At 37.7% G+C, this 18,832-nt stretch overlaps 4 protein-coding genes across 4 annotated transcripts; 2 read left to right on the forward strand and 2 right to left on the reverse strand.

Annotated features, from left to right (window-relative positions):
• Positions 1-6: 6 nt before the first annotated feature.
• Positions 7-3,423, reverse strand: LOC120007255 (ferroptosis suppressor protein 1-like). The gene is given in 5 exon segments (XM_038857460.1): positions 7-589; positions 791-1,111; positions 1,113-1,243; positions 1,834-2,090; positions 3,163-3,423. Coding segments are annotated over 5 exon segments (1,098 nt in total). The 5' UTR covers positions 3,291-3,423; the 3' UTR covers positions 7-328.
• Positions 3,314-4,839, forward strand: LOC120011033 (receptor protein kinase TMK1-like). Its single transcript, XM_038862048.1, has 4 exons — positions 3,314-3,415; positions 3,631-3,673; positions 3,774-3,881; positions 3,924-4,839. Exons 1-4 carry the CDS (start codon positions 3,314-3,316, stop codon positions 4,283-4,285), a joined length of 615 nt encoding a protein of 204 aa, XP_038717976.1. The 3' UTR covers positions 4,286-4,839.
• LOC120007250 (apoptosis-inducing factor homolog A-like) lies at positions 4,604-7,583 on the reverse strand. Its single transcript, XM_038857455.1, has 4 exons — positions 7,334-7,583; positions 6,557-6,813; positions 5,240-5,691; positions 4,604-5,013 (listed from the first exon to the last, which is right to left on the reverse strand). Exons 1-4 carry the CDS (start codon positions 7,459-7,461, stop codon positions 4,753-4,755), a joined length of 1,098 nt encoding a protein of 365 aa, XP_038713383.1. The 5' UTR covers positions 7,462-7,583; the 3' UTR covers positions 4,604-4,752.
• Positions 7,584-12,683: 5,100 nt separating this feature from the next.
• LOC119980493 (serine/threonine-protein kinase Nek5-like) lies at positions 12,684-18,716 on the forward strand. Its single transcript, XM_038823207.1, has 14 exons — positions 12,684-12,781; positions 12,932-12,998; positions 13,115-13,180; positions 13,272-13,318; positions 13,424-13,469; positions 13,573-13,653; positions 13,742-13,784; positions 13,882-13,931; positions 14,574-14,655; positions 14,762-14,811; positions 15,319-15,392; positions 15,997-16,048; positions 16,148-16,798; positions 16,877-18,716. Exons 1-14 carry the CDS (start codon positions 12,684-12,686, stop codon positions 18,374-18,376), a joined length of 2,907 nt encoding a protein of 968 aa, XP_038679135.1. The 3' UTR covers positions 18,377-18,716.
• The last annotated feature ends 116 nt before the right edge of the window (positions 18,717-18,832 follow it).

Genomic DNA, 18,832 nt, shown 5'->3' on the forward strand with positions numbered 1-18,832 from the left:
CGACCATATTACACAAATACAGCTCTTATCAAGATAAAAATTATAGTACATACTAAAAAAAAAAACAAGGTACATATATATCTCCAACAAGCCACACGTATCAGAACTCAATCACTCTAGCCACCCAAGTACCACAATCAAACTTTAAAAAGAAAGAACCAAAAACAAGAGACCAAAGTCTCGCCAAAGCAAGACAAACGTCTGTGAAGCTCAAAGATAAACAAGGTATAACAATTGGTTGTATGATACATATATGATATATCCACGTATATGCACAAACCAAATAGAATGTAAGAAGGGGGGAAGTACATTTTCTGCTCCTTTGAATTTAAGCTTCTAAGCCCATCTTCTTTCTAGTTTTCCCCACAAATAAGTCTCTGGATTTGATCATGCCAGGAATGCACCCAATCATAGTTGTAAAAGGAAATTGTGCCACAGCTTCTTTTCTCCCCAGTGAAACAATTGCCAGGCCTGAAGAAGAAGCCTTATACGTTGCCATTTTGCTTTCTTTCCCTCCAGCCATTGACAGTTTTATGTTCTTAGCAGCCACTGAAGCATGTTCTTGTGCCAAATAACCTTGTTTGATTTCCTGTTGTATGGTATTAGATGTAACAGCATGGAATTGGTTAACTCATTACACATAATACTTACGGAGGAATGCTTAACTATCAACTAGAAAAAAGAATCAATGCAACATGGATTCTCAAGTTCTAGGACAGAGATAGCTTTCTTGCATGTTACATAATAGAACAACCTGATGAGTAACAAAGGATTTAAAGATAGAACTTACATGAATGCCAGTAATATCTCCAATTGCAAATATGTTCTCTCTGCCTTTCACTCTCAAATTTCCATCAACCATCAATCTACCATGCTCATCCAAGTTATCCTTCAAGATAGTACCCTTCAGCCATGCTGAACTCAGCGGTTTACCAGTGCATACAAAAACACAATCTGCTTCGATAGGTTCTCCAGACGAAGTTTGATATATTTTGCCACCATCTGATATAGAACTCAAATCAACAGACTGTTCCAACTTTACATCAACCTTTTTTGATCTTAACCATTTTAAAGTTTTTTCAGCAGCTTTTAATCCAATAAATTCCAGCAAACCTTGATCCTTTATGCACCAGCGTAACCTTCTTATCTGGGTAATCAACAGCAATTTCTCCAGCAAGTTCAACGCCAGTGGGACCTCCTCCAACTATCAAAATTGATTGAGCAGAAGTTATCTTTTCATTTTCTGCAATATAGAGACAACAAAATTAGTTCTAGCAGAGACTATATGGTAATTAAAATAAAAGACTAAATCTATATTTATAAACTAAATAATTCATTCACATTGCAGATTGATTGGAATAAAGGCTGAAGATGTTGATGATAATTCATTTAGGATGAAATTGTTGGTGAAAGCAAATTACTATCTAATGGAAATTCAATTACGTCATATGACTTTAACTGTCCTCTTTATGAGGTTGTACTAAAGAAACTTCACTCAGTTTCTCAAATTTAACAAAGACTGGCACGTTCAAGATGGGACTATTGTATAGAGCACCCAGTGTAACTGAAGCTTTCTCCAATAGAGAGCAGAGAACTATGGAATCACATCTGTGAAAAAATTCTAACTCCAGTTTATCTTTGTCTGACCATAGCCCAATTTCATTTAACATTATAATGTTGCTGATACTATAAACCATCACACTAAATTTACCCAGTAAATGACTAGGCTAATATGAAAGTAAAGATATACGATCACCAACTGCCTAAACACTCTGAGTAGCATTTGAAAATTTTATCTATTGAAGGAAAAAAACGCTCGACTCATGCTTCTACCTGCTTTGAATTGATCAAGTCTCTTGGTCTTAGTTTTGGGGACAGGATCCTTGTGCCCAGTGGCAATGACAAGATAGTCATAGGGAATTAGACGACCTTCTGCAATCAGTACATGACTGTCAGTAATATTGGTGACACTGGATGCAAAAGTCCGGCCATTGGTAAGGTAATCTTTATGGTTGATCACTGATTTTTCCCCAAAGGATGGCTCCACCATTGGCCTCAAGCTTGCCCATGTGATCTCGAAATACTCCTTCCTGATTTGAGTTTTATTGCCAATTAGTACATAAGATGATAAAAACCCTATATGAAGAAAATTCTTGAAGTTTTCCTGTTGGATTTCTTTGATAACATAGTTCTAGAATAGCTTAACCAAATCCATTAAAAACAAACTGTAAATGAACAACAAGAGGTAAGTAATGATTATCGGATTGTGAACCATACCATGTTACACGACATGGTCAACAAAGTACTTAAAATTTCAGAACAATCTGCATCAGAACATGAAAGTTCTCCATGTATGCAGAAACCCAAATATTCGTCAACTAGAAATGTAAATATGTGAATGTTAAGAACCAGGCCAGGTGCGCGTCCATACACACACCAGAAGGCTCATACATTCCTAACCATTACCCACATATGGACTTATTGGTTAGCTGGTTGTAACCAACAAGCCCAATAGGCCACTACCTAGAAAACTTATTGGTTGATTGAGGAAGGCATTTGCCCTCCTTATCAATAGATCATAAGTCTCTTATCTAAGCAATGTGGGGCATTCGTATCAACATCCCCCGTTTTACCCCACGTCGGTTGCACTCAGGGGGGTCTTTCACTGGGTAGACCTTTCCATGGCGACCCAATCCAGTCCCATACCTAGATGAAGCTGACGTCCACGTTGGTGGCACTCAGTGGGGGTCTTTCACAGGGTTGGGGCTTACCCGTACCATCAGATCCACTGATAGCCCTTTTCGTGGCAGCCCAATCCAATCTCATACCTGGACGCTCCTTATCAATAGATTACAAGTCTCTCATCTAAGCAATGTGGGACATTCGTATCAGTGAAGAAAAGTGAAATCCTGCGATGGTGCCCTGCAATTGCGTCCTAATTCATTTCCTCAACAGTCCCCTAAAATTTTTTCCCTAATTATGGATTGTTTGTCTAAATTCTCTTCTTTTTTCCCGATGAATAACCTCTGTCGATCGAGAAAACCAAAATTTTGTCCAAATTACCATGCCACACGATCCTTGTATTGCAAAATACGCCACATAACTTTCGCAAATCAATCTAAAAATCAATTATCAGAGATTCAAAAGTAAAATTAAGCTTACGGATCAACCAGAGTGACATCTGCAGTGAACTGGAGAGACTTAGCGACTAGGGAGCCTGCGATACCCCCTCCCACCACAACCACCCTCCTCTTCTCCCCAACCAATCCTTGCTGCTCCTGCTGCTTCATTTGATCGAATATCAGTACTGCCGATGTCTTTCAATGCGTTCAATTGTAAAACTCCGGAAGAAGAAGAAACCCCTGACCAAGGCAGGGCAGAAGATAGGTTATGTACTTATATGTTTTCTTGCCCTGTAAGATTCGGCCGTCGAATACTTCTCTTTTCTTTGCTTGCTGACCTGTCAAGAACAAGTCAACGACGAAAATTCTGCTTTAAATATATTATAACGAAAATAATTTTTGTATTAAGTTCTAGATTATTATATTCGAGAAACGTGGAAAGAAAGTAATTTCCATTTTTTTAAGAAACAAAATATTGTGTATAATCATAGCAGATTTATTTAATTAGGTTGAAGTAAACGTATGGTTGAATGAGCTCTCAGTCTGCAACTGTTGGTGTCATTGTTAAACTGTAACTTGAGATGACGTTTTTGACATTTCTAAAACTGTAATTGTGATTATCCTACTAATCTTTTCTTATTTGCCTTGCAGTAATGGGGAAGATAACAACTAAAGCCGATGTCTACAGCTACGGAGTAGTGTTAATGGAACTCTTTACAGGACTTACAGCTCTTGATGAGCGTCGCTCTGAGGAAAGCCGTCACTTGGCGGAGTAGTTTTGGCGAATCAAATCAAGCAAAGAGAAGCTTAAAGCCGCGATCGATCCTCAACTTGACACCACTGAGGAAACTCTTGAAAGCATCTCCATTATAGCTGAACTGGCCGGGCATTGCACTGCAAGGGAACCTAACCACCGGCCTGATATGTGTCATGCGGTGAATGTGCTTTCCCCACTGGTTGAGGAATGGAAACCTACCATTGATGAATCAGACAATAGTTTCGGCAATGACAGTAGCCCACCCCTCCTCCAGATGTTAAAGGCGTGGAAAGAATCAGAAAGTTCAACCGTCAGCTATAACAGTCTTAGTGACAACAGCAAGGGAAGTATTCCAGAGAGGCCGGCTGGCTTGGCAGACTCCTTCAATTCTGCCGATGCCCGATAAATAAAGGAAACATTAGAGCCATGATGGTTCCAGTACAAGTTGTATGTTTATGATTTTGTGTCAATAGATCTCCTTTGTTATTCTACATAGAAGAATACATCTCCTCCAATGGTTATCCATATAACTGAACATAGTTTTCAAACAATCATCGACCATATTACACAAATACAGCTCTTATCAGGATAAAAATTATAGTACATACTTAAAAAAAAAACAAGGTACATATATATCTCCAACAAGCCACACGTATCAGAACTCAATCACTCTAGCCACCCAAGTACCACAATCAAACTTTAAAAAGAAAGAACCAAAAACAAGAGACCAAAGTCTCGCCAAAGCAAGACAAACGTCTGTGAAGCTCAAAGACAAACAAGGTATAACAATTGGTTGTATGATACATATATCCTATATGCACAAACCAAATAGAATGTAAGAAGGGGGGAAATACATTTTCTACTACTTTGAATTTAAGCTTCTAAGCCCATCTTCTTTCTAGTTTTCCCCACAAATAAGTCTCTGGATTTCATCACGCCAGGAATACACCCAATCATAGTTGTAAAAGGAAATTGTGCCACAGCTTCTTTTCTCCCCAGTGAAACAATTGCCAGGCCTGAAGAAGAAGCCTTATACGTTGCCATTTTGCTTTCTTTCCCTCCAGCCATTGACAGTTTTATGTTCTTGGCAGCCACTGAAGCATGTTCTTGTGCCAAGTAACCTTGTTTCATTTCCTGTTGTATAGTATTAGATATAACAGCATGGAATTAGTTAGCTCATTACACATTTACACATACTAGTTTCTGAGGGACGCTTAACTATCAACTAGAAAAAACAAACAAAAAAAAGCAATGCAAAATAGATTCTCAAATTCAAGGACAGAGATAGCTTTCTTGCATGTTACATACTAGAACAGCCTGAAGAGTGAAGAGTATCCAAGGATTTAAGGATAGAACTTACATGAATATCAGTAATATCTCCAATTGCAAATATGTTCTCTCTGCCTTTCACTCTCAAATTTCCATCAACCATCAATCTACCATGCTCATCCAAGTTATCCTTCAAGATAGTATCCTTCAGCCATGCTGAACTCAGCGGTTTACCAGTGCATACAAAAACACAATCTGCTTCAATAGTTTCTCCGGATGAAGTTTGATATGTTTTGCCACCATCTGATATAGAGCTCAAATCAACGTACTGTTCCAACTTTACATCAACGTTTTTTGATCTTAACCATTTTAAAGTTTTTTCAGCAGCTTTTAATCCAATAAATTCCAGCAACCTTGATCCTTTATGCACCAGAGTAATCTTCTTATCTGGGTAATCAACAGCAATTTCTCCAGCAAGTTCAACACCAGTGGGCCCTCCTCCAACTATCAAAATTGATTGAGCAGAAGTTATCTTATCATTTTCTGCGACATAGAAACAACAAAATTAGTTCTAGCAGAGACTGTATGGTAACTAAAATAAAAAGACTAAATCTATATTTATAAAGTAAATAATTCATTCACATTGCATGCAATATTATACAGAGTGTACACGGTTTTGTTATTTTTTTATTTTTAAAAGTACAAAGTTTTGTCCTTCATCTTCCTCAATGAGTACTGAGTGTATGGGTCTCGTCTGAATCGCCAGAGTCGACGATTCAAAATTTCAAACGATTCACGAGATTCAATAGTATGAATCGACCGATTCATTATACCTAGCGATTCAATTACCGATTCGTATCTTTTTGTTAAAAGTCGAGATGAATCGCATTAATCGAATCGCGATTCATGCGATTCTAACAACACTGGTTTGGGATAAAGGCTGAAGATGTTGATGCTAATTGACTAATTTATATAGGATGAAATTGTTCGTGAAAGCAAATTACTATCTTATGGCAATTCAATTAGTTAATATGACTTTAATGGTCCTCTTTATGAGGTTGTACTAAAGAAATTTCACTCTGTTTCTCAAATTAAACAAAGACTGGCACGTTCAAGATGGGACTGTTGTATAGAGGCACCCAGTGTAACTGAAGCTTTCTCCAATAGAGAACTACAGAATCACATCTGTGAAAAAAATATAACTCCAGTTTATCTAAGTCTGACATTAGCCCAAATGCATTTAACATTATACTGTTTCTGATGCTATAAACCATCACACTAAATTTACTGAGTAAATGATTGGGCTAATATGAAAGCACAGATATACGAACACCAACCGCCTAAGCACTCTAGTAGCATTGAAAATAATATCGAATGAAGGAAATAGATGCTCGAGTTATGTTTTTACCTGCTTTGAATTGATCAAGTCTCTCGGTCTTAGTTTGGGGGAGAGGATCCTTGTGCCCAGAGGCAATGACAATATAGTCATAGGGAATTAGACGACCTTCTGCAGTCAGTACATCACTGTCAGTAATATTGGTGACACTGGATGTAACAATACGGCCATTGGTAAGGTAATCTTTATGGTTGATCACTAATTTTTCCCCAAAGGATGGCTCCACCATTGGCCTCAAGCTTGCCCAAGTGATCTCAAAATACTCCTTCCTGATTTGAGTTTTATTGTCAGTTAGTACATAAGATGAGAAAAACCCTATATGAAGAAAATTCTTGAAGGTTGCCTGTTGGATTTATAGAATAGCTAAACCAAATCCATTCAATCATCAAGAACAAACTGTAAACGAACTACAAGAGGTAAGTAAGGATGATCAGATCGTAAACCATACCAGTTTTACATGACAAGGTAAACAAAGGTACTTAAAATTTCAAATCAGTCTGCATCAGAACATGAAAGTTCTCCATGTATGTAGAAACCCAAATATTAGTAAACTAGAAATATAAATCTGCGAAGAAAAATGAAATCATCCGATGGTGCCCTGTGATTGTGTCCTAATTCATTTCCTCAACCGTCCCCTAAATTTTTCCCTAATGATGGATTGTTTGTCGAAATTCTCTCCTTTCCGATGAATAACCTCCGTCGATCGAGAAAACCAAAATACGCCACATAACTTTCGCAAATCAATATAAAAATCAATTACCAGAGATTCAGAAGTAAAAGTAAACTTACGGATCAACCAGAGTGACATCTGCATTGAACTGGAGATACTTAGCGACGAGAGAGCCTGCGACGCCCCCTCCTACCACAACCACCCTCCTCTTCTCCCCAACCAATCCTTGCTGCTGCTGCTGCTTCATTTGAGTCGAATATCAGTACTGTATTTCAAAGCATTCAATTGTAAAAATCCGAAAGAAGAAGAGCAAACCCCTGACCAAGGCATGGCGAAAGATAGTTATATACTGAGATGTTTTCTTGCCCTGTAAGGTTGCCCGTTGAATAGACTTTGTTTTCATTGCTTGCTGACCTTGTCAAAGTATAAATCGACGACTAAAATTCTACTTTAAATAAACATATTATTTCCGAAATTATTTCCATATGGTTGCCACTTGCCAGCCCCAATGAATTTTATTTTATATTAAATTAAATTAAATTATTTCTGATGAAGGTGGTGACGTGTTTGCTGACCTGAGATTCTGAGAAGGTCGTTGGCGGCCAAAACGAATTTTGTTTTAAATTAAATTAAATTAAATTATTTCTAGTGAAGGTGGTGACGTGTGTAGTGACTTAGGACAACTCCAACCAGGGGTGTAAAAATGGATATATATAATCTCACAATTGTACTATCCATATTTGAATAGTGATAGCATATGTAGCTCACTCCAAACAATGGGTATGCAAAAGGGATTTTCATTTCATGTTTTCATGATAGTCAACAAGCTTAAGCCCATGTAAAGTAAACAATACCCTTAAATACAATGAGATAATAAAATCATAAGCCCAAGTAAATGAGACAAAAACTGATGTGATCAAGAGCAAAGCTCTTGTATTAGGGTATTCTCAAAATCTTCTAGCATTTGCACGAGCTTGATAGATGAAAACGAGGAAACGAGCACCGTCGGTGTGCAAAGTATTCTCTTATTTTGATTTGAGTTCCATGTTTTTTTTCCTGGTTTTATGGTGGATTTGGATGGTTGAGGAGAGGTAGATTGTCATTGTTCATAGTCGTTGAGCAACAGTTTTCTCCCTCCCCTGTTGTTTTACGACTCCCTTCCCTTTCCACTCCGAGATCGTAAATTTGAGAACCAAAACTACGTTTGCAAATTTTCGACCCCATTTGCGAACTCTGTTAGCTTCACAAAATATCTGAAATGGGTATGCATATCAACGGTTACGGATAGGCACACCCATTTGAGACCTCTATTGAAGTTGCCCTTAGAAGTTTAATATATATAACATTGCTTCTGGATGCTTTCTCTGTAGACTATAATTTTATCAAAATTAAACCAATCTAGTCATGTATACATGCCACCTTGATAATAAAACTCAGAAGCTCCATTAATGGAATTCCTCTTTTATCAGTCAACATTGCATTCTAATAGAAGGGCAATCAACATCTCGCAACTCTAGAGGCCGTAGCAGTCAGGATAAATCATAAATATGGGCCTTGTAATTCGTTTGGGCCGCTGTATCATTGTGAGTTTAATAGTCTTAGGCCCATTTGACTCTTGGCTTTTATTATATGAAGCCACCATGTGGTAGTACTAAATGTGGGTGTATTTTAAAAAATAAATAATATATGTCAATTTAATCAATTATTTTATTCATTATCCTATTTAATTTGTTAATTGTGACCTCTACTTCAAAGTGAAACTTAAAATTCCACATTGAATAATTGAGGAAGTAAATACCATTTAATAACTAAGAAGAGAAAACACATTAATGGGTTGTTGTGATGATGTGATGGACTTAAATATGAATCCAACTCATGGGCACAAGGAAGTAAAGAAAGAGGGGGAGGTATGGGCAGATATAATTGATATTTCTTGTGGGGGCTTTGGGCTAACTTAGAACGATCTAAGTGCATGTTCAACTTAGCCATATGACTGAGTCGCTGTTGTATCCCAAAAGAGTCGAGCCAAGAGGATTATGATGTACTAATTCTGAAGATAACAAATAATTGTAGAGGGTTTGAATCTCCATGAAGAGAGCGAGATACCCATGCCTCATTCTACTACGATGGAGTTTCAATTTATATTTTCGATTCTTATTGCAACCCTACAATAAACTATTGATAGCTTAATTGGGTTCTGAAAGTACTGATCTAGGTTAATCGGTTTTTGAAAATAATAGCATGTCCTGTAACTGAGTCTCTCTTGCGTCATTTTGAAGTGATGTGTATCTCTTGTATGTGTTTTCCTTACCCTGCTATCCGTTTGCAAGACAAAATAACTTGGGGGATTGGTTGCAAAGGACCACCACGTTTGCTGAAATCCCACCAAATCTGGCGTCACTTGGGAGTATAACATGACCACATTGAACCTCCAGATGGATACAAGTGAAATTCTTATTTTGCACCTTTAAACTAATCTCGCCCAATTGTTTTAAGTAATTTCATATTAGCATATAATAATTTTCCTAGTTTTGGATTCAGGACACACTTTTTCTTTTTGTTCTTGTCGGGCATCTACAGTTTTGATCAAACTAATGCTGCTTTTTACATGAAATTGCACACCGCGAGTTCTAATATATTAAAAATATATAAGGATAATTGTAGAATTAATAAAATAATAAGAAGATGCTCTTTACTTTTTTCTTTTTTCTTTTCTTCTTTTATTTTTCACCCCTACATTCACATAAGGTGATTAATTTGCCAATGATTGAAGCGTTTAGTTGGTAAAATAATAACCATTAACACCTTTCTTTCCTTTAATTTTGTTTTTTCACCCACCTTCCCCTTCCAACATCTTCCCCTACCAAAATCTTTTCAATTGACATGCATAGAAAGCACTAATGCACAATCTTCAAAATAGGTTTTTTTATTTCCCTTTTCTTCTTGCTCCTTGAACTGTTTTATTGCCAGCCAAGCTGTGCATAATGATTGATCCAAGTAGATGAGGTAAAATCTTACAACTATGTCGTCCATGCTTCATATACAACTGTGTATCCATCTCTCAACCATGGAACAATAACTTAGTTAATTATATATATCACTGGGTTTTGGTTACTAGGATCGGAGGAGTATCTCCATGGGGTTTTTTTGATCTCGTGGACTTTAAGCCTATTTTCAGAGAGTATTTTTATGGGGTTTTCTTGATCTTGTGGGTTTTAAATTAACTTTCGAAGAGGGATTATGAGTCTCATTTTCACCCGCGAGTTTGGGCTCAGTCTTATCTGTCACCACTCAGGGAGTATTTTCATGGGATTTTCATGATTTCGTGAGCTTTAGGCCAATTTCAAAGAAGAATTAGTTAGGAACCTCATTTTCACCCACATGAGTTTCGGTCAATATTATCTATCGTCACCCAAGTCAGCATATCCCACCAAAGGATGTGGTAAATTGGATGGCTCCTCGGTTTTAAAAAAATAAAATGTATGGACCCCCTATCCTTGGGCGATATCATGAATGCCGATCGCTAATTATTGGGTGCTAAAACGAAGGCATGTGAAAAGATACAGTAAAAAAAATTGAAAAGCTAATTTAGCGATTACATTGGAAAGCTCCAGAGTCCAGACGCCCCCACACAGAAAGCCACTGCACGCATTCATCAATTATTCGAAGATTAATTAATGGAAGTGAAATTAGTTGGTTTGTTTTATGATGATGTCGACAAACTGCAGCGTAATTAGGCTTTAAACACAATCAATCGAACCATTAGCACCACTGAAAGCGAGACTCTATCTTTTCTTTTCTCCCCCTTTCTCTTCACTTCACCTAATCCACTATTAATTATCACGTATCCAGTTTTCTCTCATGCTAACATATGCCAGGGCGTCAATCCACCGTAAGCCACGTTTGTTTGTGTTTCTCTCCTTACCCTACACTCCACTTGCGCTTATTATTAAGCCACGTCAGCATGGGAAACGGGACCCAACCATCCACGCAGCTGGCTGAACTGATACGACATCCCTTTCTCCAGATACTTGAATCGTCCGCCTAAACCATGTGCGCATGTTAGCGAACAAGAGGGGATATAATCCACGAAGTGTTGGGACTTGGGACATGGGAGAGGGAGGGTCGATATTAGGTGGACCAATGGGACATGACAGGTTGGCACAGGATTTGACATGAAGCGTATTGCGTATGTTATCATTGACCCGTATAGAAATTCGTATGGCTTGTGACTCAAGTCTCAAGCAGCATAGCTTTGCTGGCGCATGTTAGTACTGAGGGGGCAAAATATGTGATGCGCACATGGCACTGCAATGACTGACACATCTGTATTTCACTACACCATGGACTACAATTAATGGACCTTTATAATTATACCCTAATCATTAAATGAATATGTCAACTCCGAAAACTATCTAAATGTTAACACATATTATTCACGTATGTATGTTGCTGAAAAAAAGAACCCAACCATTTCTAATACCCATAAAAATCGGATTGGGGGTAGGATCCAACGGTGCACCAAAATAATTTCAAAAAATTTGTAGTATTTCTTTTAATGAATCCAACAATATATTTTTTTTTCCAAACAACAATCAAATTTATCAGGATCGAACAATGAATATTTTAAGATATTTATGATTTTTTTTGAATTTTTTTAAAAAATTTGGTACACCAGACATGGATCCTAAAAACAACAATTTATTTAGAATGTTACATCACTAGAATAATATTTTTGTAGTCACACGCTGAGTTTTGACGCAACTTATTACTTGAGTTTAAAATTTCTGTGCGTGAGGTCTAATTGCTCGAGATTAAACCTATATTAAATGTTCAAAAAATAAATTTATATGATGTTGTTTTCGGTATTAAAAAAGGGTATATTTGTTACAATTTGGGCATTTAGCTTCAGCCAAAAGCTTTTATGTTACTCAACCTCTTTTTTTTTTTTGTTTGGAAGAAAATAAGGAAATTAGCTTGTAGGCAAGTCGGCGTATATAGATAAAGAAGAACCCCTAAGAGAGTGTGTGTATACTTGTCTTGATTAGGCTCTGGTTAACTACTAACCACATTTCCTTGTTACCTAATGTGTGAGAAGCAAGTGAGTGTGAGATCTTGAAAGAAAGTGAAGGGAAAAGCAACAGAAAATACGCCACGGACGGACGAGAACCGGAGAGTTCTCGACGACTATCCCTCTTTATTGACTCCGAAAAGAGACGATTCGGCCACGGAAGTTCGCTTCAGTTCGGTTACATTGTTGGTTAATGGCTTCAAAGCACAGTAGATATTGAAGTAGAATCTGATTAATGCGTTGGATCTATGAGGAGTCGTCCTCGAGGTTTGGGAATTGAAGCATTTGTTGTTGCAGAAGTACAGCAGGAAAATGGTGTGACCGCGGTTGTGAAGATCGATTAATCAGATCAGTTTTAATTGGAAGATTTGATTCATTGCGGAAGTGAATTGAGAACTATGGAGTCTCGAATGGATCAGTACGAAATGATGGAGCAGATCGGTCGTGGCGCCTTTGGTGCTGCAATTCTCGTCCATCATAAAACCGAGAAGAAAAAGTATGCATCCCCTCTGTGTGTGCGTTCGCGTGGTCGTGATGCATCTATATTTCTATGAGTATATTTATATGTGTGTTAAATTATGGCGGTCTATTTGTATGCAAAAGTGCGTATGAGGTGAATATTGTGATTTACTTTTCGAATTTTTAGGTATGTATTGAAGAAGATTAGGCTGGCTCGGCAAACCGAACGATGCAGGAGATCTGCTCATCAAGAGGTATCCAGTTACAGATGCTGATTTTCGTTGCCTTTTTTCTGCATTGTTATTCTAGTCCCCGATTCCTTAGATATCAAATTTTATATTTGGGGCATTCTTTTATGGTGAAATTGTAGATGGCTCTTATTGCACGAATTCAACATCCTTATATTGTCGAATTTAAGGAAGCATGGGTTGAGAAGGTGATGCCTCAAATCCTGTTTTCTCTTAATAGATACTGTCTTTCAGTTACCGTGGTTGTATTAAGCTAGAACTTGTCTATGTACGATGTAGGGCTGCTATGTTTGCATTGTCACTGGATACTGTGAAGGCGGAGACATGTGAGTTATGAAGCAATCATTTTTGATGCCTATTGCCTATGATAATTGTTTCTTGTTGGCTCGCCCCTTACTTGGTCTTGTTCTTTGTTCGTAACTAATTGACAGGGCTGAGTTAATGAAGAAAGCAAATGGAGTGTATTTTCCGGAGGAGGTATTCGGATTCTCTCGTTCATCTTTGTTGTTATTTTATTTGCTTTTGTTTATCTTGATTTCGTTGTCACTTACTCATGGTTGTTTATTTTGGACATGCTTAGAAACTTTGCAAGTGGTTTACACAACTACTATTGGCGGTTGAATATTTGCATTCAAATTTTGTTCTGCATCGTGACTTAAAAGTATGTTTGCAGCTTTTTAGACATTCTGTTTGAGTATAAGTTCACTAAAATATTCTAAAGACTGATATCTGAAGCATTCTCATTTCAGTGTTCCAATATATTTCTGACCAAAGATCAGGATGTTCGTCTTGGTGAGTCCCTCTTTGTAGTTATCAATTCAAAACCATAGTACTACATTGGCTTCCTATGTTATAATTCTGATTTTTTCCGTGTCTTGTTTATATTTAGGGGATTTTGGACTTGCTAAAACTCTGAAAGCTGATGATTTGGCTTCTTCGGTATGTGCTGTATATTGAAATTAATTAACTTAACCAAAGTTAAATTTATTATGATATACTGAAACAAATCATGCAGTATACTGGATTTGATCTATTATTTCTTCTCAATGCAGAGGCGAAAATGAAATCAAATTTTTCGTTTTACAAATGAAATATGTTATCTGAAAAAAAAAAAGGAAGTTAAAAAAGCTGAGAACTGTTCTCTATAACTGAAAATTGGAAAGGGCTAAGTAATGTAAATTTGTGAGGTTGTATAATCCCTACATGAAATTTCTTATAGTTATTAAATCTGTCTTGGGATCATATATATAAATATATATCAGTTAAGTAATATTATTATGATGATTACATATGTTAGATCATTTTTGACTCTTTTTTTTTTTTTCCTATTGTCGGATTGGTTTTTCAATATAAGACAGCAACTGCATAAGACGTAGCAACGACAGAATTTGAGTTTGAGCTCAGCTAGATTTAGGATTTTCAAAAACCATCATAGTTGCAGACATACATTACAAATTGCAGACCTATCAAATGAACTAGCTGATTTTTTTGCTAGTGATAACATATTGGAAACTAAGAGATGTTCTGACCATTTGCAAGCTCATTCTGAAATTTTCATTCATTTTGTGCCTTTTTCAACAGGTGGTTGGAACTCCGAACTATATGTGTCCTGAACTGCTTGCAGATATTCCTTATGGTTTCAAATCTGATATTTGGTCCCTAGGTTTGTATTTTTAGAGTATCTTGTCATATTGAAACCTTTAATTTTTTTATGGGAAAGATAATTTTATACAATCTTTAGTTTGCCTAATATATTCATTGTCGGCCAGGGTGCTGTATGTACGAGATGGCTGCTTATCGTCCTGCTTTTAAGGCTTTTGTAAGTCTCCAAATGTTTCTTTTACTCTGTCAAATCCGATAATGATAACGTCTAATAGTTCATCCAAGTCCTACATCCCAGTCACATAAGCTTCTTATGTGATGGCTTGAGCCTTGGCATTCATTTTCTATTGGTGCTCATAAAGTGTTGGGGCGTTCTATATGAGATCAATTTGTATATATGATTAATCTTGGGCATTGGACTACCTTTGTTATGGAGCAGAATCATCTGAACTGTGGTAGGCGGAAGTGCGGAACATATCTTGTGTTCTGTGTAATTCCTGCTCAAATATAGATCTTGAAAGTACCAACCTGCTTTGGCCTCCTAATCTTTTGCTCCACTGTGCGCTCCATTTTACATTCTGATTGTTTCAAAGACATTCTTTTTGTGATGTCATATTAAGCCTTTTATGATGGCTATCTATGAGTGCCTTTTCCAATAAATAATCTTCTGAATTTTGATCCTTTCCTTTGGTTTAATAATTTTTTTTAATATTTCTAAATGCAGGATATGGCAGGGCTGATAAGCAAGATAAATCGTTCCTCTATTGGCCCTTTACCTTCCTGCTATCCCCCCACCTTGTAAGTCTCCATTGCTTCTCTATTTTGGTTTCTGTGTGTCTCTGTGCACCTGCTTCGAATTTGTGCTGAATTATAACTCCTACTCTTCTTCATATCACTCTAAAGCTACTTTTTTTTCATGCTTTCTTGAAGACCATCAGATTTAAATAAGTTTCAAGTAATCCCACTAATGTTTATTTCATTTGTGGTTAAAAGTCCAGTTGCTTCAACTCCAGGAAATTGATAATGCATGTGTCAACATATGTCGAACATCATTCTGGTTGTACAATAAAATCTATAGGTAATTCATTATATTTAGGAGCTTGCAACTTAGTTATCTTAATCTCTCCAAACCTTTCTATCCAATCCCAAGCAAGAAATAGTACAAAAGTTTATATACCGAGGTTCAGTTTCCATGTTAATGATTTAATGGGAACTCTGATTGGGTCCTACGAGGGAGTTCCCATGGTGTTACGGACACATCCCCCTGCTTTGCTTGGACTTCGTATTTAGCGTGTGTGAGAGGGACAGAGATTTGACCTACATGCTAAACTTGCATGTTTCCCATGTACTCTTCATCATTATCTGTTTATAATACTTCGTCTTTTTGACATGTCACAAGCAGAAAAACACTTATCAAAGGTATGCTGAGAAAAAATCCTGAGCACCGACCAAGTGTAAGCATCTCTCAAATATATTCTTTGTGTCAAGTTCGAATTTCTTAATCCAAATCCAAATCCAGTTTGACCTCTGAAAATTCGATTTCTTCTTTTCAGGCGTCCGAGCTTTTGAAGCACCCTTATTTGCAGCCTTATGTTGATCAATACCGTCCATCCTTCAGTCCTCCAGCTGCCTTTTCCACGGGAAAGCCTATATCTGATCCTCGTGAGTCTCGGAAAAATATGGCGGAAAGTCAGAACAGTAATAGTTCTTGCAGTGATAAAGATAGTTTGCTTTCAACTGAGAGAAACCTCCATGCAATGATGTCAAGCAGTGAAACTAAAGGTACTGACACAGATTTAGCTTCTGTTGATGATGAAGATGACTCGCAGCATCATCTTCCAAGGGAAGGAACCGCCACCAAAAGTTGCACCGCCCAAATGGACGAAAAAGGCGTGATTAAACCTTGTCATGATGAACGAGGAGCCAACGTTGAATCAAAGCAACCAAAAACTATCAAAAGCATTATGCTGGCTCTAAAAGAGGGAAAAGGTAGAGAAAATAGTTCCCCAATGAGAGGCAACCGTGTAAAGGCTGGAGGTGTATCTTCTCAAAGAAACAACACAGAACCATCTCCTAAGGTTCTTAAACCGAATGCCACTGTGACTGGTTTGAAGTTGAATGCTGACGTACCTCCTGTTGTCCCAGCAAAGGCTGTGGGTGATTGTGCAAAACGTATTCAGTATTCACATTCTTTGAAGCATCAGGTATAATCAAACACCATTTTCCCTCCTTAAAGAATATGTTAAGATAGTTACTTATAATGCAAAATTTATCTTTACCAGTTACCACTAGTTGACTCCTCCCCAAAGACTAAACCCAGACATGAGGGCTTTCCTCCGTCAGGTCCAGCAAAACCTGTTGAAGATGGACTGTCAGCAAAACCAAGGCAAAGAACACCTCCATCCAATTTTGGTAGACGTTCTTCATTTTCTGGACGAATGAGGCCAGTGGGAGTTGACGCTCCAAACACTATGAGCAATCCCACAAAGTTAGGTTCCACTGAAACAACCCAGGAGCCTAAACTCAATTCTTATCGTGTTTCTGATGGTTGTGTTACACATGTTTCTAAGGAGGTCACACTAGAGTCTCAGAAGACTTCTGTTTGTTCTTCGAAAGGAATGCAAACAGACAGCAGCAATTCTGTCTCATCGTCAGTCTCAATTCAAGCATATGAGCAGTCTGATGTTGCAACTTCTTTTATTGACATGACAGAGCAGACAATTCCAAAACATGATTTGCTCACCAGCAATGAGAGTTTCGAATCACATCCACCCATCTGCTCTCCTTCCCCCTTTGCTTATACTGAGATCACTGAACATATTTCTGGACAAAAACATGTATGTGATCCTACATCTGTTCCTTGCTTAGTTGAGACAACTGAGGGTAACCTAGATCTTCAAGCTACCACAGCCATTGATGGGAAAGCAAGTTCTAGTTCAGCTTCAGATCTCCCAGTCACAAGTTCTGAGGAAATCGTTATCTCTAAAGATGAAGTGCCTGCAGATATGTACGCTATAAAGCCTGATGATACCCCAGAAAGCAGGCCTGATCAATTGCTTCAATCAAATCTTACATCTTCATCAAGTGGTGATGACAAATTCACTGTAAGGGAACGTCTATCATCTTTTGCAGAAGTTTCCCCTTCCATCTCCTCACCTGTGTCATATAGCCAAAATAACGTAAAGCAAGGTAATGGTATCATTTTGCAGAATCCTACAGTTGAAAGGCCTAGTACTGCCCATCATCCTTCAGTTTTTGATGATGTCATACATGTTATACGGCATAGTAGTTTTCGTGTTGGGAGTGAGCAACCAGTAATGGAAAATGTTGAGATGGGGATTCAAAATGTGGATGTTGGGAAGTTATTGAACGTAGTGAGGGATGAACTCGAGATGAGAAACGTGACGACTCCAATGACTCTGAAGACATCAAGTTGCTCTGATGTGGACTTACATTCTGGTGTTCTGGAAATGGATACGAAAGAACCGACTCCTGTAAAAGCCGACAATTTTGAGGCAGCAAGACCTAGCCCCCCTCCCATGAAAGAAGAGGAATCGCCAGCCAAAGAAACTTTGGATGTGAAGTCTTTTAGGCAGAGGGCAGAGGCCCTTGAAGGGCTTTTAGAGTTGTCTGCAGAACTTCTGCAGCAGAGTAGATTGGAAGAACTTTCAGTTGTTTTGAAGCCTTTTGGAAAAGATAAGGTCTCCCCAAGGGAGACAGCTATCTGGTTAGCGAAGAGCCTCAAGGGAATGATGATTGAAGAGGGTGGACGCAATTCATGAACGTTTTACATCTTTGGTAAGTTCACACTGGATTTTCTTATCGGTTCTAGTAACTGTTGTCATTTTGTTATACATATCATGAATTCAATTGGGTATATCATTTACAGTGATGTAGAGAATGACCAGTCCTTCTGCCTCATTTTTTGTAATTCTTTCAACGCATTTTGTTGCTGTACATATGAAATTATGAACCATGCAAATGGTACAATTGTTATGTGCTACCTGATTGATCCCCTCTCTATCAACATTTCTTTTCTGAATTCCAATCTCTTTTGATATTGTATAGAGGGTCCATAGATATGATCTATGTTTGTTTGTTGTAACCACTTGATTGATCCTCTGTCGGAGTATTTGTATGCTGATTTTCTCCCGTGAGGAAGATGGCAGCAATTTTATTTTTCAATAATGCGAGTTTTATTGAAGAAAACCTGGAGACAAGTCTTGATGAATCGCAGC

The sequence above is a fragment of the Tripterygium wilfordii genome, chromosome 2 (assembly GCF_013401445.1).
Source record: "Tripterygium wilfordii isolate XIE 37 chromosome 2, ASM1340144v1, whole genome shotgun sequence".
Lineage (NCBI taxonomy): Eukaryota > Viridiplantae > Streptophyta > Magnoliopsida > Celastrales > Celastraceae > Tripterygium > Tripterygium wilfordii.

Coding starts and splice junctions, on each gene's coding strand:
- LOC120007250 (XM_038857455.1), bottom strand. CDS start 7,461: ATGAAGCAGCAGCAGCAGCAAGGATTGGTTGGGGAGAAGAGGAGGGTG. Junction 6,814..7,333: donor GATGTCACTCTGGTTGATCC/GTAAGTTTACTT, acceptor AACTCAAATCAG/GAAGGAGTATTTTGAGATCA. Junction 5,692..6,556: donor ACTTGATCAATTCAAAGCAG/GTAAAAACATAA, acceptor TCTATGTCGCAG/AAAATGATAAGATAACTTCT.
- LOC119980493 (XM_038823207.1), top strand. CDS start 12,684: ATGGAGTCTCGAATGGATCAGTACGAAATGATGGAGCAGATCGGTCGT. Junction 13,181..13,271: donor AGGAAGCATGGGTTGAGAAG/GTGATGCCTCAA, acceptor TGTACGATGTAG/GGCTGCTATGTTTGCATTGT. Junction 15,393..15,996: donor TCCTGCTATCCCCCCACCTT/GTAAGTCTCCAT, acceptor TGTCACAAGCAG/AAAAACACTTATCAAAGGTA.
- LOC120011033 (XM_038862048.1), top strand. CDS start 3,314: ATGTCTTTCAATGCGTTCAATTGTAAAACTCCGGAAGAAGAAGAAACC. Junction 3,416..3,630: donor CTTATATGTTTTCTTGCCCT/GTAAGATTCGGC, acceptor TTATTTAATTAG/GTTGAAGTAAACGTATGGTT. Junction 3,674..3,773: donor TGAGCTCTCAGTCTGCAACT/GTTGGTGTCATT, acceptor TTTGCCTTGCAG/TAATGGGGAAGATAACAACT.